Source organism: Syngnathus typhle, linkage group LG17 (assembly GCF_033458585.1).
Source record: "Syngnathus typhle isolate RoL2023-S1 ecotype Sweden linkage group LG17, RoL_Styp_1.0, whole genome shotgun sequence".
Lineage (NCBI taxonomy): Eukaryota > Metazoa > Chordata > Actinopteri > Syngnathiformes > Syngnathidae > Syngnathus > Syngnathus typhle.
Window position 1 is genome coordinate 3,828,197 of NC_083754.1, and position 15,685 is coordinate 3,843,881.

General features: G+C 42.3%; 2 protein-coding genes and 1 long non-coding RNA gene across 11 annotated transcripts; 2 read left to right on the forward strand and 1 right to left on the reverse strand.

Moving 5' to 3' along the window:
* Window positions 1–1,416: 1,416 nt before the first annotated feature.
* On the reverse strand, window positions 1,417–9,341 carry xylt2 (xylosyltransferase II). 9 transcript variants are annotated; one of them, XR_009718520.1, is made up of 14 exons: window positions 9,184–9,341; window positions 6,666–7,185; window positions 6,405–6,580; window positions 5,532–5,734; window positions 5,145–5,225; window positions 4,699–4,915; window positions 4,342–4,518; window positions 4,006–4,262; window positions 3,704–3,899; window positions 3,288–3,621; window positions 2,515–3,004; window positions 2,369–2,401; window positions 1,841–1,907; window positions 1,417–1,527 (listed from the first exon to the last, which is right to left on the reverse strand). XR_009718520.1 is itself a non-coding variant. In XM_061302851.1 (13 exons), the coding sequence occupies exons 1-12, from the start codon at window positions 9,313–9,315 to the stop codon at window positions 1,850–1,852; spliced, it is 2,505 nt and encodes an 834-aa protein (XP_061158835.1). In that variant the 5' UTR covers window positions 9,316–9,341; the 3' UTR covers window positions 1,417–1,527; window positions 1,841–1,849. The 9 variants fall into 9 exon arrangements, 3 of the variants coding, with proteins under 3 accessions (XP_061158835.1, XP_061158834.1, XP_061158833.1); XR_009718519.1 differs by having other exon boundaries at window positions 2,369–2,404; XR_009718518.1 differs by having other exon boundaries at window positions 2,369–3,004.
* On the forward strand, window positions 5,635–5,984 carry LOC133170208 (uncharacterized). Its single transcript, XR_009718524.1, has 2 exons — window positions 5,635–5,774; window positions 5,857–5,984. It is a non-coding gene; the product is annotated as an uncharacterized LOC133170208 (long non-coding RNA).
* si:ch73-364h19.1 (uncharacterized) lies at window positions 9,303–15,157 on the forward strand. The gene is made up of 5 exons (XM_061302915.1): window positions 9,303–10,206; window positions 10,750–10,859; window positions 12,682–12,777; window positions 13,052–13,222; window positions 14,649–15,157. Exons 1-5 carry the CDS (start codon window positions 10,056–10,058, stop codon window positions 14,829–14,831), a joined length of 711 nt encoding a protein of 236 aa, XP_061158899.1. The 5' UTR covers window positions 9,303–10,055; the 3' UTR covers window positions 14,832–15,157.
* Window positions 15,158–15,685: the final 528 nt, after the last annotated feature.

Consider the following 15,685-nt stretch of genomic DNA (forward strand, 5'->3'; position numbering starts at 1 on the left):
CTTTTTTACCTCTTTTCTTATTGGATTGTGCAAGTGTAATGAAGTGTTATGACACAACATTGCAGAATGCAGGAAACGATCAGTACGGTCGCCATGGTTATGGTTTCATTGCGCCCGGAGCTCATTGGCGGCAGATGCTCACGTCTTTAGATGACATTTATTAGCACCTCCTCCTTTGGCCTTCTCCTGCAGTTCAAAGAAATAAAAACACAGCCCCAAAAAATACGCACAATTGTGCAATCATCTGGAGCAGTCCAAATCAATAACTATCTATTAACATGCCATTTTTCTAATGAATAAAATAAATCATACTAGTAGTGATTCTGAAGGCCTTGGGCAGAACTGTCAATATATTTGTGTCATGTTAAAATAAGATTTTAACATACTTAATGGTCATTCAACCATAAAAAGAAGCTAACCTTAAAATAAAGTTCCTCACAAGATGATTAGATCTCCCAATTATGTTTCCCGCAACACTTGAGTTGAAACTGTTTGAAATTTGTATTGTATAAAGTACTTAATTCCGGTTTTAGCAATAATAGCTTCACTTAGTCAGTGAACCCGCCCTGGGAATGTCACGTGACCAGTTCAGGCAACTCTATTTTATGCTTCCTTTAATATTTAAACATAATTGCTTCCTCTTTTCTTGCAGTAAAACGTCAACTTGGAAATCAGGTAGCAGTTTTTTATCCCAAAGAAGCCTCTGGGGCGGAAAAAAATCTTTCATGTAGAGTTTGGGTTCATTGTGTATTCTCAGCACCTAAGATGCCGGATGTTTCCATGGCAACATAAGATTCCTCAAGAGCTTGCCATCTATTCTGAATTGTTTGGGCCATTTAAGAGCAACATAATGACACACATAATGAATGCAGCCGAGAAACACATTCACTCGGTTATATTAATTGTTAAGAACGATCTTAATTTATAGTCAATTATAAACTGCAGCATTATTTTAGCACTGGTGACTCATCTAACTGGAAAATGCAGTACACGCTGTTTTTGGTGGAACAATTCAATTTTGCTGGTAAATAGTCTATATTTAAAACCAGCCCAAAATTTTTTTTTGAATATAATATCACCTCATGTATCCGGGGCTCATTATAAGTGAGATGTTGAATGTAGGTGTCAGGCCCAACACTGCAAGAGTTGTGCACACTGTCAAGGGAAACCATCTTCACCTCATCTTTCCTCTATTTCGTCTCGCCCATCCTTTTCCTCACTGTGCTCACCTCAATTCCTCTTTCACTCCTGATTTGCATGCTTGGCTACCCTGTGGATAGGAAGGAACACACCTGACTAAATATTTATATGTAGAAACCATGTTGACAATTTCAACAAGGAAGTGACAAGAAAGTCTGCAGCAACCTTAAGGGCAAAACATCCGGCATACGTTTACATAACAAACACACCCAAACCTTGATATCCGTGTCCTTTATTTTATTTTTATTGATGTCCATGTTTCTTGTTGACCTAAGACCTCGTTAGCTCTCCACAGCAGCAAGGACAGAAAGCTCAACCTCTCCATCACTGATCAGGAAATAAAATGTAGGTATACCACATTCAAACAGTACACAGTATAAAAATAACATCTGCAGTTATTTTTTTGTTTGTTGCAGACATGGGCTTCATTGAAGCAACTGTTCTGTGCAAGGTAAACAAGGTCACTTGAAAACCACAATTTTGAAGAACATAAAAGACCCTATTAAACGTGTTAAAATAATTGCACATCTTGGGAACCTTTAATCCTGCAGTAAACAAGTCATCTCAGCTTCGTAAAGGCAGCTTTGAGTTATCGTAATATTCTTAAAATAAACCCAAAAAGAAATTATACAGTGTTTACCATTTGTGGTCACTTGAAGTGTTTCTCCCTTGAGTGGGAGTGCAGACCCATGTGGGGGAAACCGCACCTACACAAACATACATGAAATGTAACTGTAATTTGAAATTCCTCTCTCAAGCAGTGGCTAAAAAAGACTTAACACAAATTTTAAGAGCACGTGGACATTGACTGAAGCTATTCGCACTTTCCAGACACTTTCTGGGAGCAAGAAGCTTTTAGCCTTGTGAACATTTTCAACATGTGTAAAACTAATGCTTTGCCAAAAAACAGGAATGCCTGTTATTATGTGACCCACAATAGCAGATAAACAACTGACCTTTTTTCAGCTCCTCCTCATTGCAACGTAATCAACTGAATTTTGCTTAACGTTACGCAACAGTATAGTGCACTTGTTCCATGTCCGACATAAAATGCTTCAAAATAAGCATACTTGTTATGCTTTGTTCTATCTTCAGATGTGAACAAAACGCGGTGAGAGACTTTGCCGAGTTCGAACTGTATCTTGATCCCAAGTAGAGAGAAACTCACTATTTAGTGAAGATTGGTGCTTCACTCACTCATCTGCTGTCAGCAAAAAAATACAAATAAAATGTATCAGGCATTCATATCATCCTGCAAGCCAAGGAAAAGCTTTTTGGCTCGCAGATGTCAATGTGCAAATTTCCAGCATTTACCAAGTCATTTCTATCGAGAACGTTGTGACTTTTCAGTGCAAGATGTCATTGTTTTTGTGGCCTTTAGCTTTGAGCCAAACCTCCCACACACAAAGTTCTCCTGGAGCTGTCATGGCTGCTTGCAGCCTCCGGCACAGACTTCCTTTATGTCCTCCCCACCACTGGGGCTACCGGATTCTCCCGTCACTTTTCACCGCGCCCAGTTCAGACTTTGGGTCCGGGGACAGGGAGCTCCAGGTAGTTTTGGAGCATGGCACCAAAGCGGTGCAAGGTGAAGTCTGCGCTGTGCACAGGTTTCCTGTAACCCAAAAATTTGACACACTCCTGTCAACCCACACGTCAAGGGGCGGGCCCACAATCTGGGCGCTTCGTTGCGCTTCCAGCATGGCAGGCTCTTGAGGCGGCAACTTCAGTATGGAACTCAAGTGCTGGAAGCTCTGATCCAGGTACAAATTTCCGGGTGGGCCTGCATGCAGCCAACTGTCCTTATCTGTAGGGAATGACAGACACTTTTTTTTTTTTTTTGCTCGTGATCAAAATGTACTAAGATGATGAATTGCAGTCAAATCCAAGGGAGGAGTATATGGCCCTGCAGGAAAAACAAGCTGCTATTGTAAAGAGCATTCTGCCACCTTGTGGTTCTTTTCTGAACTTCAGTCTTTACACCAAAACATGTTTGGCAGCTTTTTTGACAGGCAAAGCTTAGCTCTCAAAATATTGTGCATGTATGCAAGAGTTAGTGTTGGCATAACAACCTAAAATTTAATTCTCACCTTTGCGCAGTGGCTTCTGATCTTTGAAGCTCAAAGGTACGATAAGGAACTGAAGTTGGGCCACACGCTGCCACCGTTTCAATACACGCAGCGTCCAAATGCCAGGCCGTAGGGGGTGCTGCAGGGGTGGCTTGTAATGGGTGTATTCTGTATCTGCATCCACTGTGATGTCATACGAAATTGCCACCACCTGGGCCGGGTCAATCCACACGATGGTGGCGGTGAGGTTGGGCCCGGGAACCCATTTCTGAACCGCAAGCGGTTCATCCAAAGGGCCGATGATCCCGCCGAAATTACGAAATACTCTTTCCTTTGGATCCCATTCCGTACCGATCTGTTAAGGAAAAGGATGGTGGGTTTAAATGACCTTATTGTTTCTGTATTTTCTTAACCAATTATCTCCAGAGTGTGCTCACCTCAAGGTGTTTGAGCCTTTCAAACTCTTTAAGACTCTTCTCAAGGACCAATGCCGTCTGGGGCACAGCCCACATCTCTATTGCCTCCTTGACCTTTGATCCCACTGCCTGAACTTCCTGACGTATCAAGTACCCTTGAAAGCGGTCATCGTAGAAGTACAAGTGCACTGACAAAGGGTAGCCGATAGGTTCAAACCTGTCACCGATGTGGATGGGGGGCAAAAAAAACCCCAATTGTGTAAACTACATGGTGGCGTAGAAAAGTTCAACTTGAATCACTATCATTGAAAAAGTTTCCAAACCTGCAGGCGTCTTTTTTGCCCTGGGATGTCGCAAGGCTGTTCAAGCCCAGGCGAAACAAGGAAGCGTGAGCAGTGAGCATCACATCACTCAGCGAGCCTATGCCATCCATCTGCTCAAACTGGTTCTCCCAGTACGCCTTAATGGCAACAGTTCCTGGTGTGTACTGGCCATACAAGTGCGTGTCCAGGATTTCAACGGCTTCCTGGTTTATTGACGACTCAAACTTGCGTGCAAAGAATGTGGGCCGGGATAATTGCTGTGGTAAGAAAGAAAGAAAAAAAAAAAAGGTACACAATTAGTGGTACTAATTTAATGTCTTGTTTCGAGTCACACACCTGGATGCGGATGAGGTCTTGGGGTTTGAAGTCATTGGGAGAGCAACCACACCAATCCACAATGTGCTTGTACTGGCATTTACAGCCCAGTTTACGATTCCAGTTGGTCACACGGAGGTTGTTGTCCACCAGGCTGTCGCACATGTGACTGTTTCCGAGCACGGTGTGGAAGAAGGACTGAGAACAGAGAAGAAAGTTACAGTCTGATTCATGTTATGAGTAGAAACGTATCCTGACACTTCTGGGAACAAAAGCAGGCAGTTTGATGTCACGGGTGAAGCTTCCTTTTATCCTGAGCACAATGCACAGCGCCATGTCACCTTATCTCCTGTGAGGGTCCACCTCGGGCCGACTCACCTCAGCAGGGAGCAGAGTATAGGAATAGAACTGCTTCAGTCCCGACACCAGGTCGTCTTGGGAATTGATGACATACTCCACAAAGCGGCGGGTGAGCGCAAACCAATCGGAGCCACCCGACACTTCCAGGCCATCGGGGATTTTGCGCTCTCCCAAACGCCACATGTGGTTGTCACACTCGTGAAAGAGACGATCGAGGCCCTGCTTTCTAATAAACCTTCGACACAAAACAAATGGCACGGATGAAGCGTTTAGAAATTTCACCAAGATTTGTGAGGGTGAGGCTTTTATCGAATCAGCGTGCTACCAATTGTATACCATTAGCATGTTATGCTAGTTTCTCTGCACTCTTGAATTCCAAGCCAAGTTAGTGTGCCAGCATGGTTGCACAATTGACGCAACTTTTTAACTACATTTTTTATGCATCACATGACAAGAAGTCTCACCGGGTGTTCTCTCTGCCATGGGACTTGAGGAAGTTCTTGTCTCTGTGTTGTGATAAAAAGGCCACCAGCTCATCATTAGTCCTGCAGGGTAACAGAAAGAGCAAGTATTAAGTTTAGACTTCTTCAAAACAATCTCAGATTTGGAATGTGACCACACATCATGAAAGGAACAACTTTACATGGAAACCGCAACACGAGTGTAACTAATTTCCCCCCGAAATCTGTTAAACGTGCATCTCGGCTAATTTCGGACTCCAAAATGAGAAGTTGCATCACGATCGAAATGTTCATTCATCCATGAAGAAACAATGCAATGCATCATGCAGTGGTTGTCATGTATAAATCACTGTGTATTTGGTCCACATTGTTTTGAAAAACTTGACCAACCTGGTGGGGAAGTCTGTGCCACTGAGATTAATGAAGAAATCCCACTTCCAATCCAGCAGGGCCAGGAGGTCCTGCATGCTGCGCAGGTACGCCTTCAGCAGACTGGCACCACCCCAGATGGTCACCATTCTCCAGGGCGTGGCACGTATATTTGGGTACTGCTGGGCTATTTGGAGGACTTCCCGGTGCATGTAGCCCGACCGCTGAACACGGGTTCAAAAGTGTAAACGAGGGCACGTTTTGGTAATGAGCACACGGAACATTACAACATCCAGCGCAAATCATAATGCTATAAATAAGTCATGTATCTCTAATTATATTACAGTGTCAAATCTTAGGAGAAACTGCTCAACAAGGGTGACGCATAAGAGGGGAACAACCCTCCACGTGTAACCACTGTCTTCGAACTGTATGACTCACAACTAAAAATAAAGAGCTACATTTGCTGAATTAGCAGCGGCTTGTTTCCAGACCAACACACCTAATTAAAGTTTGCGGCGAGATAAGCGGTTCAAAGAAATTAATCATTTGAGGACACGACTTGATTCGTCAAGCTCGACAGTCTGAATGCACCAGACAAAAGCGCTGCAGATTTCCTCCTCCCCCTCTGTCAATTTAAAACTAAGCACTGCAGTCTTTCTAAAGGTGGAGTGCAACGTTTAATGCTGTCGCTTGACCTTTTGAACTTCGGCAGCACGTGAGGGTGGCGTTCACTAAATCCAGCTGCTAAGAATAACATTGCCTTATTCTAATCCCCTCAACCATGCTGTTAGACCCGTAGGATAAAATGTAACCTATATAACGCCAGAGGAAAGGTAGACATTTTTTCCAGCTCAGTGCAGCCAACGCCAAGAGAAGTCCTCGTCGTCTTACCTCGTCTACATGGATGTAGTAGTAGTGATCAGAGTGGTAGATGGCTTTAATGAGACGCTTGAGCTGCCGTACAGAGCGGCCGTGGACCATCAGGACGAAAACCACACGGACAGGGTTCTCCACGTTGGCCAGGCTGTTGTCCAGCTCGCCAACTGACTGAGCAGCACTCAATCGGCCTAATGAAGGAGGATAAGAAAAAAGTCTTTTGGGGCTTGTGACTTTGACATATTTACAATAACAACAATGTGTGCATCGTGTGACCTGGCTGAGGGCAGAATTGCGGAAGGTCATCCGGCATGAGCTGCCCGGCCTGATGCATGCACACAACGTTGCCGATCTCCTGGCGACACTGCTGTGAGCTAGCACGATGCAGAGCAGACCACGCGTCCTTACTTATGATGTCACATTTGGGCTCAAAATCACTGCTGGGGGATTGGCGTGCCCCGTCCACGCTGCCTGGCTCCCCTGGCAAGGCGCCGGTTAACTTGGCCACCACATCAGCGGCGCCTCGCATCTCACTCAGGTTACTGGATGGGTCGTGGGGTGCTACACCGTCCGTTTCGGTGCCGGTGTACCCCTGCTCGGGGGGCTTCTTCAGCCTGACTCCGGGCTTTCCTTGTTTTTGACTGGCCCCTCTTTTAAGCGTGCTGGTTGGCGTGCCTCCGGTTCTTTCCAGCCTGCCCTTGTTACTTCCAGACAACGCTATGTGTCTTTCTAAAACCGTGGCATCCCTCCTTTGGTCCTGGCTGTTGTCGGGCAGTTTAGATCGTCTTGCTTTTTTCTAGGGAGAAAAGCTAAGAGTGAGTGAAAAGACCATGACCTTTGAAATTTAATCTTGCAAGCATAACAGAAAAGAACTGATAACAGATTTCGATGACGCCAGTAACTAAAAAGTCAACATTAGGCATCACCAGAGTTATTTTTAACCTGTCAGATTTTTTTTTTTTTTTTTTTAAATCAGCTAATCTGCACAAGCAGTGAAAGACATAAGCCCAATGGATCACTGCAGAAAACTGAGGCAGGCCCCTGTGGCAAAGATTGGAGGGGGAAAACTATACGCTGGTGATGTGTTTGCACACATTCCACACACGCATGAAAACGGCATGCAAACCTCAAAACTTTTAACGGCTTAAAAATAATAATCAGGGAGCTCCGCATTCAAAGACGTCCACAATTAGAATACATTTAGCCTTGAGGATGAATTACTACATTTATGTGTGTGCACGAGACAGCTGCCACTTAACGTAACCAAAAGGAATTCCTACTTCCCTAAAATGTCCCTAGAATGGTTTTGCTTATTCTGTTTCGACTCATTCATTTAATGACTTTTGACAGTTTGACCCTGGAATTTTTCATTATTTGGAAATTGTTCGAAAAGCCTGAGAGACTGTTTGCCTAAAATGTACAACACACTCTCCTGAGCAAAGGCTTTCACGCAAAAGACGAACATCCTAAATTTGTAGCTAACGTTCCAATTTTCCTTATCAGGCGTTTGCACAGCTTTTAATTAACACCGTCCTGTCAAAAACATATTGATTCAAAGCCAAGTTAGCCAGCCTCCTTGCTTCCAATTAACAAGGAGAAAAAACATATCAGCGTCGCCATTCTGTGAAGCAGCAGAAGCGAGCGTTAAGTTCCAGCCACCGCTGATAACGACTTTTCAGTCTTTTCAGGCCTTCCCTTCTTATGTGAAAGCTTTTAATATAACACATTGTGATGATTTGGTGTTATTAGGGTGCGCTCAAAATTGACAGTCGCGTCGCAGCGTAATTAGATTATGAAAGAAAGCACGTTAATGCAAAATCCAAAAAGCTGGAACACTACTCAAACACAACCCACATTAGGACTTTAAAGAGGGGGCAAGTGAAATTTGAGAGTTCGAAAATGCTTTGCTGACCATAATTCTGCCGCATGTAATATGTGAAGCTGGGGCATGTTTTTGAGCTGAGAAAAATAAAATCCACGTCCTGAAACCTAAAATGTTTTGGAGGTTCAACTCCACCTTCATCTTGTCTGGTAAACACACACCCAACAGGGCTAGAATGAATAACATGCCAGACTTTTTATAAGTTGCAGAAATATAGTTTTTATCTCACATTTCAGGTCACATTCCAGTGTCAGAATGAGAGATACATAGCGATTGTGTCCGGACTTGCCAGCAGAGATCCAAAAGTTAACCTGCCACGGTGGCACTGCCTCAAAAAGTAATTGAGTTCCAGGTGTTCTTTGGAGATCTCATACAATTGAATTCAAATGTTGGTTGAATGTTTTCTCGATCTGCAGGATATATGTTTTAATATGCACCAGGGTGCAAAACAACAACTAAGTCAAGAAATTGAACCATATTTTTTGAATTAAATACGTTTTGGACTATTTCTATGAAATTGGATACGTGATTTTGGAATCTTCAAAACAAAGAACTTTGCATGTTTAGGAACGTGGACATTTTTCTATTATGTGCAACGCTATCTTAACTGTGATACAGTTAGAAGACTTCAAGAGGGACTGCTCGAGTACTCAAAATGATGCTACTCATCCCCGCCTCGGCCAGCCTACATATAATTTGTTTTTTGTTGTTGTAAGAGTTATCTGTAGTATGTTAATCCTAAAGTACACAGGTCTGGTTCTATTAAGTACCATCAAAGCTTCTTCTAAGATAAACAGCCTCTGCTAGCGGTCTGCCTTAGAGTGACATTGAGCTAAGCTAGGTTAGCCGCTACAAATAAACCCAAAAGGAATTCGTGTCATCCTGCTTAATGACAAGCGGGCCGTTGCTCACCTCCGCCTCATCATCTTCCAGACTTTTCAGGCTCCACACCACGAGACTTTGGATGAGGAGGATGGTTAAGGCAGCGGCGATAGCTAGTTTATATCGTCGGAGGAGCTTCTGCACCCTCGCGCTGGCCGCCATTTTTTCTTCAGTTCGATAACTTCGAAGTCGCGCGCGGATGCAAGATTCGGAGATGCGCGCACTCGTACGCGCCTGTGTTGCGCGCATCTCTTATAAGGTTGACGACTTTTACGTGAACGCTTTTAAACATTAGAACTCAAAGTATTGATTGAACCAGTCAAACTACGCCGGGGATACAGAAATAAAGAAATGAAGAAACACTATTTTTGTACACCAAGTCACAATTACTAGTGTAGCATCTCATGAAATTGTCTTTTAAGTGTGAAAGTAGAACCATGATGACCAATTCTCTACTTTGGTTACTTGTTTGAATACAAATCATCTCAATACGGGACCCCCGTTTCCAGGGTAACAGCAAACTGCTCCACGCATTCAGACCTCCATGCTGGGGTGCCTCCGTGGAGGAAACAGGAATGACATTAATCTTACTATTACATGTGCTACGTCAAAACTAATGACTGTTGTCTTGTGTTGAGCATGTAAAACATATGCAAATGTACTTTTTTTTTTCTTTTTTTTTTAGGGGGAGTTACCCAACCAGTAAGCTGTCCGTAGTCTGACCGCTTCCCGGTGACGTCAGTGCGCTTTCACCGGCTCGTAAACGCGGCGGTGTGTTTACAGAGCGCCGGACACTTGAAGATCCGGCTTACAGAGCGCATGTGGACTGTCAGCTTGTTGGATTACACCATGTGGAAGACCTACCAAGCTTGTTTCCAGTATAGACGCTCATATTTAAGAAGATGACAGCTTTGGTGTTAAATCTGATGAGTTCGGGGACATCTCTGAAAGCAACATTAACTGTTTATACATCAGAAATGTCTGCAACTGCAAGTCCAACCATTCCCTCTTCTCAGATGACATCGGATCAACTCACCGTGGTCGCTGCTTGTTGTGAGTATATTTGTAAAATATATTTTATTTTCAAATATTTGTGCGTTTATTGCATTATGAGAAAGTTTAGATTATTTCATATTATATTTCACTGTGTGGCAGGAGGACTTTTTTTCTTAGATGAATTAGCATTCATTTTAAATTTTATTTATTTTTAAATCGGAAATCATGGAAAATGGGATGTTATGTGCGAAAGTAAATGCTTAATGAAATTAAATGCTTCTAAAACCAGTTTAAATGCTTGGCCAGCTAATTTAAGTGAGGGAAAAATGAAATTTTCTATCAACATTTAACAAGAAACAGGAAGTGGGCGCTTCAGATTTACTTTCTGGGGCCACACAAAATGATTTCTTGGCTGGCAAGATACATCACAGAAGATACCACGTTCAACAAGTGTTGTCTATAAACAGACTTTCAATCGGTTCAATTCCAATTGAGTCAACTATATTCAGTATTTTAAGCATTGGTCTTTCAAATTGTTCCAACAACAAACTAAAAGCCTGCTTATCTGAGATGAAACCTTTTTCTTTTTCTCTTTCACAGTTTCCTCCCTGGTGTTTTTTGTTGTTATTTTGGTGCTCCTGTCCATCATTTATCGCAAAGATCCTCAGTGCTGCAGATTGCGCTCCTATCAAGGCCCACATGCTGATATGGTAAGTCCTTGCAACAACAAGAAAAAAGCTAAATAAATAACTTTTGTGCTGAGTGGTCTTATGCCATGGTCTCCATGTTCTCTTTTGAGATGAGACTGAGAAAATGAGAAAAGACCACACCATGTGATACGACTGTGTCGCAATTAGCAAGTGTCACATTCAATTTGCACAGCGGTGTGAGAAGTTCTATATTAAACCTGATATGATCATCGTCTCCTAATGGATTTGCCACAGTCAATTGCTTTGACAATCATAAATGTGGCACTCACAGCGATGTCATTTTTCCTCGATATAATTCCAAAACTCAATCTGGAGTTCAAAAGTTCACCAAGCAGTGGGATGTATTCAGATTTATTTTTGTTTCAACAATGTGAGGGGCATAATCTCAGCCAAATATGGACTATCAACTAAAGATAATGAATTTGTAAAGCTGCTGGGAGATAGTGAAATGTAAACACACCAAAGAGGTAACATTTTCATTCTTTCTGCTTCCTCTTCCTGACTTCTTCCTCACCTCCGTGAGTCCCATGGGGTGATGTTTCACTGTTATCTTCTTATTGCAGGGGCATGACTCATAGCTCTCTCACCACATCTGACAGGAAACTCAGTTCAGTTTTAACGGAGACGCCACCAAAGAACTTAACGGAGCGTTTCACCAAGAACAAACTGAGTTGAACTGAAGCTTGGGCCGTATGTGGTTGATAAGATGATAAGGGGCTGGTCAAGAGTTTTTTCAAATTCGACAAAAGAGTTTCACTGTCAGCGTTGTTTTGTTTAGAAGAAGAGTGAAGTTTAAGAACAGACGCACTTGTTCATTGTGTTGCTTCGGGACATTTGCATGTCTTCAACTTCATCGTCACATACCTTTCCCTGCTTCACTTTGCACCATGAATAGCGGACAGACTCTCCGGTGGGTGTTGGGGACGCAACGAGACAATGGGTCTCCTTTTTAGTTTGCGCTGGTGAAAAAGGCACGCTGCCCTTGGGATCCTCCCCCGACTTCAGTGCTGATTTTACACGGTTGTGCTTTTTCACACAAGCTGAGTCAATGGCTGGGACAAAAGGACAACGCTCCTTTTTTTTCCTCCTTCCTTTTTTTTTTTGCTTCTTCAAACTACCAGCCAGTGAGGGCAAAATGACCCCTGACATCACGTTTTTAGTGTCGCCCTGAAATGCTGTGACGGTTATGGCAAAGGTCGTTTGTGTGCGTCGCTTAAAATATAAGTGATGTCATTGTGCATTGTGGCCTGGGAAAAGTTTTGTAATTTAATACAACCTGTGCGTGTTCAAATTTTAGTACCTCTTTTATTCTCCTGCTAAATTTAGTCGGGTAACAAATTGACTTTGTTGTAACGCCGCCCTAAATGACAAACGAGGTCATAATGTGTAGTGGAGTGTGCTCGTTAAGCGCTTAAAAAGGGGAATGAAGAGATGCTGAAAAGGCCAAACTGTGTGGTTTGTTGCCTAGGGACTCTGATGACACAGTAGGACGCCATATTGTTCCCCAAACAAAGGCGACTCATTTAGACCCAAGACAATTACCTTGTCTTCCTCGCAGGCCCCCCCCCCCCCCCCCCCCTCCTCCGAGATGCCAACACCTCATACAGTGAGACGTTGACAGGTTGTGTTGTAAAAAGGGGGTGAGAGGAGCTTATTGATTAGATAATTTATGGTATTGCTAACCAGCTAGTATCCACAGTGATTAAACAAGGCATGAAAATCGGAGCAAAAGAAACACAAATGTGACTAATTGAGCCAAGCTTATTGACTGACAAATGCTTTTTCAGCTTCAGGCATGATTTTATAGTTTCTTGTTTTACAGGACGCTCCTCCTCAGTACTACAGCAGCAGACAAACACTGATGGGATCATCATGTTTAGAGCCGACACATTTTCTAGATGGCAACAATGCCGATGATGTAAGTGAGCCGTGATGAAAATCTGCACGTAAGCACGTGAGAATTTACTTTGTGTTTGAGTTTAAGTCCACCTCTAGTATTGAATCTTATTCAACATTGTGCAACTTATTGAACAATTGGATTATTTTTTATTTTTCAGCATTGCTCGTGCTGCCATAGCAACATATAAAAAACCAAAACATTTGATCATTCTTTTCAAACGCTGTATGCAATTATAGATTGACCCTAATAATGACCCCTCTGTGTTTTATGGCCTGTGTGGTACCATGCGCAGGGAAGTCAGCTGTTCTATGTCGGCCTACCCTCCAGCTACAGTCTGCCCTCTCTGGAGGCCCCCCTGCCAAGGCTTCCCTCCTACGAGAGTGTCCGAAAAAAGGATCGCCAGAGGCAGATCCACATGATGATTGCAGACCGCTTTGGCCTCAATGGGCCTATTGAGACGGAGGTAGGAAACATTAAAGTTGGAATAGGCACGTATGCTAGATGACAATGATGTTAACTCCATCAAGCTTATCTGACAGGTCCTCGGTAATGCTATTAAAAGGGTTGATAATAATATCATAACATATTATATTCAGAGCTCATTTGAAGCCATATTGCATACACAAAACATACAATGAAGTCATCTAGCGCTCACTGCTAGCGACCACATTTCAAGGTTTTACGGTGTTGATCTTTGGCTGAGCTTTTGACTCGCTTCAACAAACAAAGTAATGAGAGAAAGGCACATCAAACATAATTAAAGGCAGCACCCTGAACGCAAACAATGTCCGAGGAAAAACTGCTTTGTACTCGTGTCAGTTTTTACCGCTTTGACCTTTTCTCCTTTTTCGTAATTAAACAATCCCAAGCGTGACCGCTTATATATTTTTTTCGATACGATTGACCAGCATGCACACCCACGTAGTGATCTTGTCTTTGGTCATCCAAAATAGCCCCCCCCCCCCCTCCGCCCCCTATTTTCAGACTTGGTTAGACTTTCAATTGGTTCCGTAATTTCCCCTGTTTGTCCTTTGGCCCGAGGTATGATGCAGTAAACTTTGCAGCCTTCGATGTGTGTGATGATAAAGAGTGATGTTGTAGAGTGACTCCAGGGTCCCTGAGCAATTAAAAGATAAGCCAGACTCACTATCCCAGATGTGTTCAGACTTCAGAGAGATAAAAACAATCATGTTCCAGGTGGTTAACTTGAAATAGATGAACTGTTAATGTAAATACATTTGCCACCAAATGTAATAATGTCATTTATTATCACGTTCAACACCTTAGAAATCAAGAAATCCTCCAAAACGAGGTTCAGTTCTAATGAGACAGCAAATCAATAAGTAGTTAATGGTAGCGAGTGAATTAATTGTGCTAAATTGCTGTCACCTCATAACAGAAAAAAAAAATCAGACTCACTCTACTGATGCCAGATCACTTTATCTTGAACTTTTAAGTAAATAGCACTGTTCACGTCACTATAATCTCCTTAATTGTTTATTTACAAAATATTTTGTGCAACAATGTACAATCATTACAACAGTTTGGATTGTTTTCTCCCCAAAGCAATAATTAACCACTTTACAAGCCAAACCCAACAAAGCAGAAATAAATAATTCATTTTTCCTATTCCCCATTCACAGATTCATCTATTCACTAGAGCCTTGTTATAAATTACTTGCTGCTGACAACAAGGGCGATAAAGCCGTGTCGTCGATAAATGCATCCCTCCCACGATGATAAGGCCAATACAAACTAGTTACGCAATCAATAGTGTAATTTGAAAGCAGTTAGGGAAAGTAACAACGATCCCGAGAAAATCTTATTTTCAATTTCAAGCAATTACTTTGTACAAATTGTGCTATTCTATTTCCCAACACTCTTCACAGCCACCTCCATCATATGAGGAGAGCGTTCGTCAGTCCGTGGTGCTGCCGTACAATATCCTCTCATCAAGTTTGGACGCTTCTCCCACGCTGGGTGAGCACACCAACTCTGCAGCTGATGTTCAAAGTGAGCCGCCACCTCCTCCGGTCAGCTGTGAGAGCAGCGACAATGTTCTTCCTGTATGACACCCACGCTTGATGAATGTCAACAACTGGACAAATGTGGATTTTAAAACCATGAAATGGTTTGGAACTATTGTGTTGATTGAAATACCTCAAGACTGACATCTGGTTGTCAGGAGCTGCGTAACCAAAGAAGAGCTGCACACATTTTTGTGCAACACACACACACACACACACACACACACAAAAGACTTAATGATGCTGGTACAACTTGAATGAGATGGTGAAATAGAGACTGCATGAAAACTGTGAACAGAAGGATTTGAAATGCCAAAAAGTTTTTTTCTTTTTTCTTGGAAGGGGTCATAAAAATATTGTTATCAGTGAAAGATTTGCGGTTTGTACAGGGCAGGAAACACTTTTTCTTATTTCCAAGTCTATGAGTATTTTTGAGTGGGCTCAACTTATAACTGCTCCTAAAACAAATAGGGCACATGCTAGATGTTGATAAACTAGGGATTCTACTGTTTACATCATACAATTAATTTCCAACAAAAACAATGACAACTGGGTTTTTTGACGTTGTATTTTTGACATTGATTTCAGCTACATTTTACACTGCATGACAAATAGGTTTAAAACAAGTGTCAGTGAAAAGTTAATTTAAAAAAACCCATAATTCTCTATTTAGACCTGCCATTGTTACATTAGTTTACAGACACTTTGGTTAGCCCTCTTTTTTTCCCTTTCATTATTCATCGTTTTTTTTTTTAAATACAAATGTACCAAATTAAATTTAACTCTTTTAATAAAAAAAATATGGTCATAAAAGCTGGTCTTATTGGGACAACAAGATGAATTGGTCATTCCAAAACATTTTCTGTCCCATTTGGAACAGGGATAATTAGGGGGATGAG

Excerpts from the sequence above, each read along its gene's own strand:
- xylt2 (XM_061302849.1), bottom strand. The coding sequence starts at position 9,315 with ATGGCGGCCAGCGCGAGGGTGCAGAAGCTCCTCCGACGATATAAACTA. Across the intron at positions 7,186-9,183 it reads TGGAAGATGATGAGGCGGAG|AAAAAAGCAAGACGATCTAA; the intron begins GTGAGCAACGGC and ends TTTTCTCCCTAG. Across the intron at positions 4,519-4,698 it reads ATACTCTGCTCCCTGCTGAG|TCCTTCTTCCACACCGTGCT; the intron begins GTGAGTCGGCCC and ends CTCTGTTCTCAG.
- si:ch73-364h19.1 (XM_061302915.1), top strand. The coding sequence starts at position 10,056 with ATGACAGCTTTGGTGTTAAATCTGATGAGTTCGGGGACATCTCTGAAA. Across the intron at positions 10,860-12,681 it reads AAGGCCCACATGCTGATATG|GACGCTCCTCCTCAGTACTA; the intron begins GTAAGTCCTTGC and ends CTTGTTTTACAG. Across the intron at positions 13,223-14,648 it reads ATGGGCCTATTGAGACGGAG|CCACCTCCATCATATGAGGA; the intron begins GTAGGAAACATT and ends CACTCTTCACAG.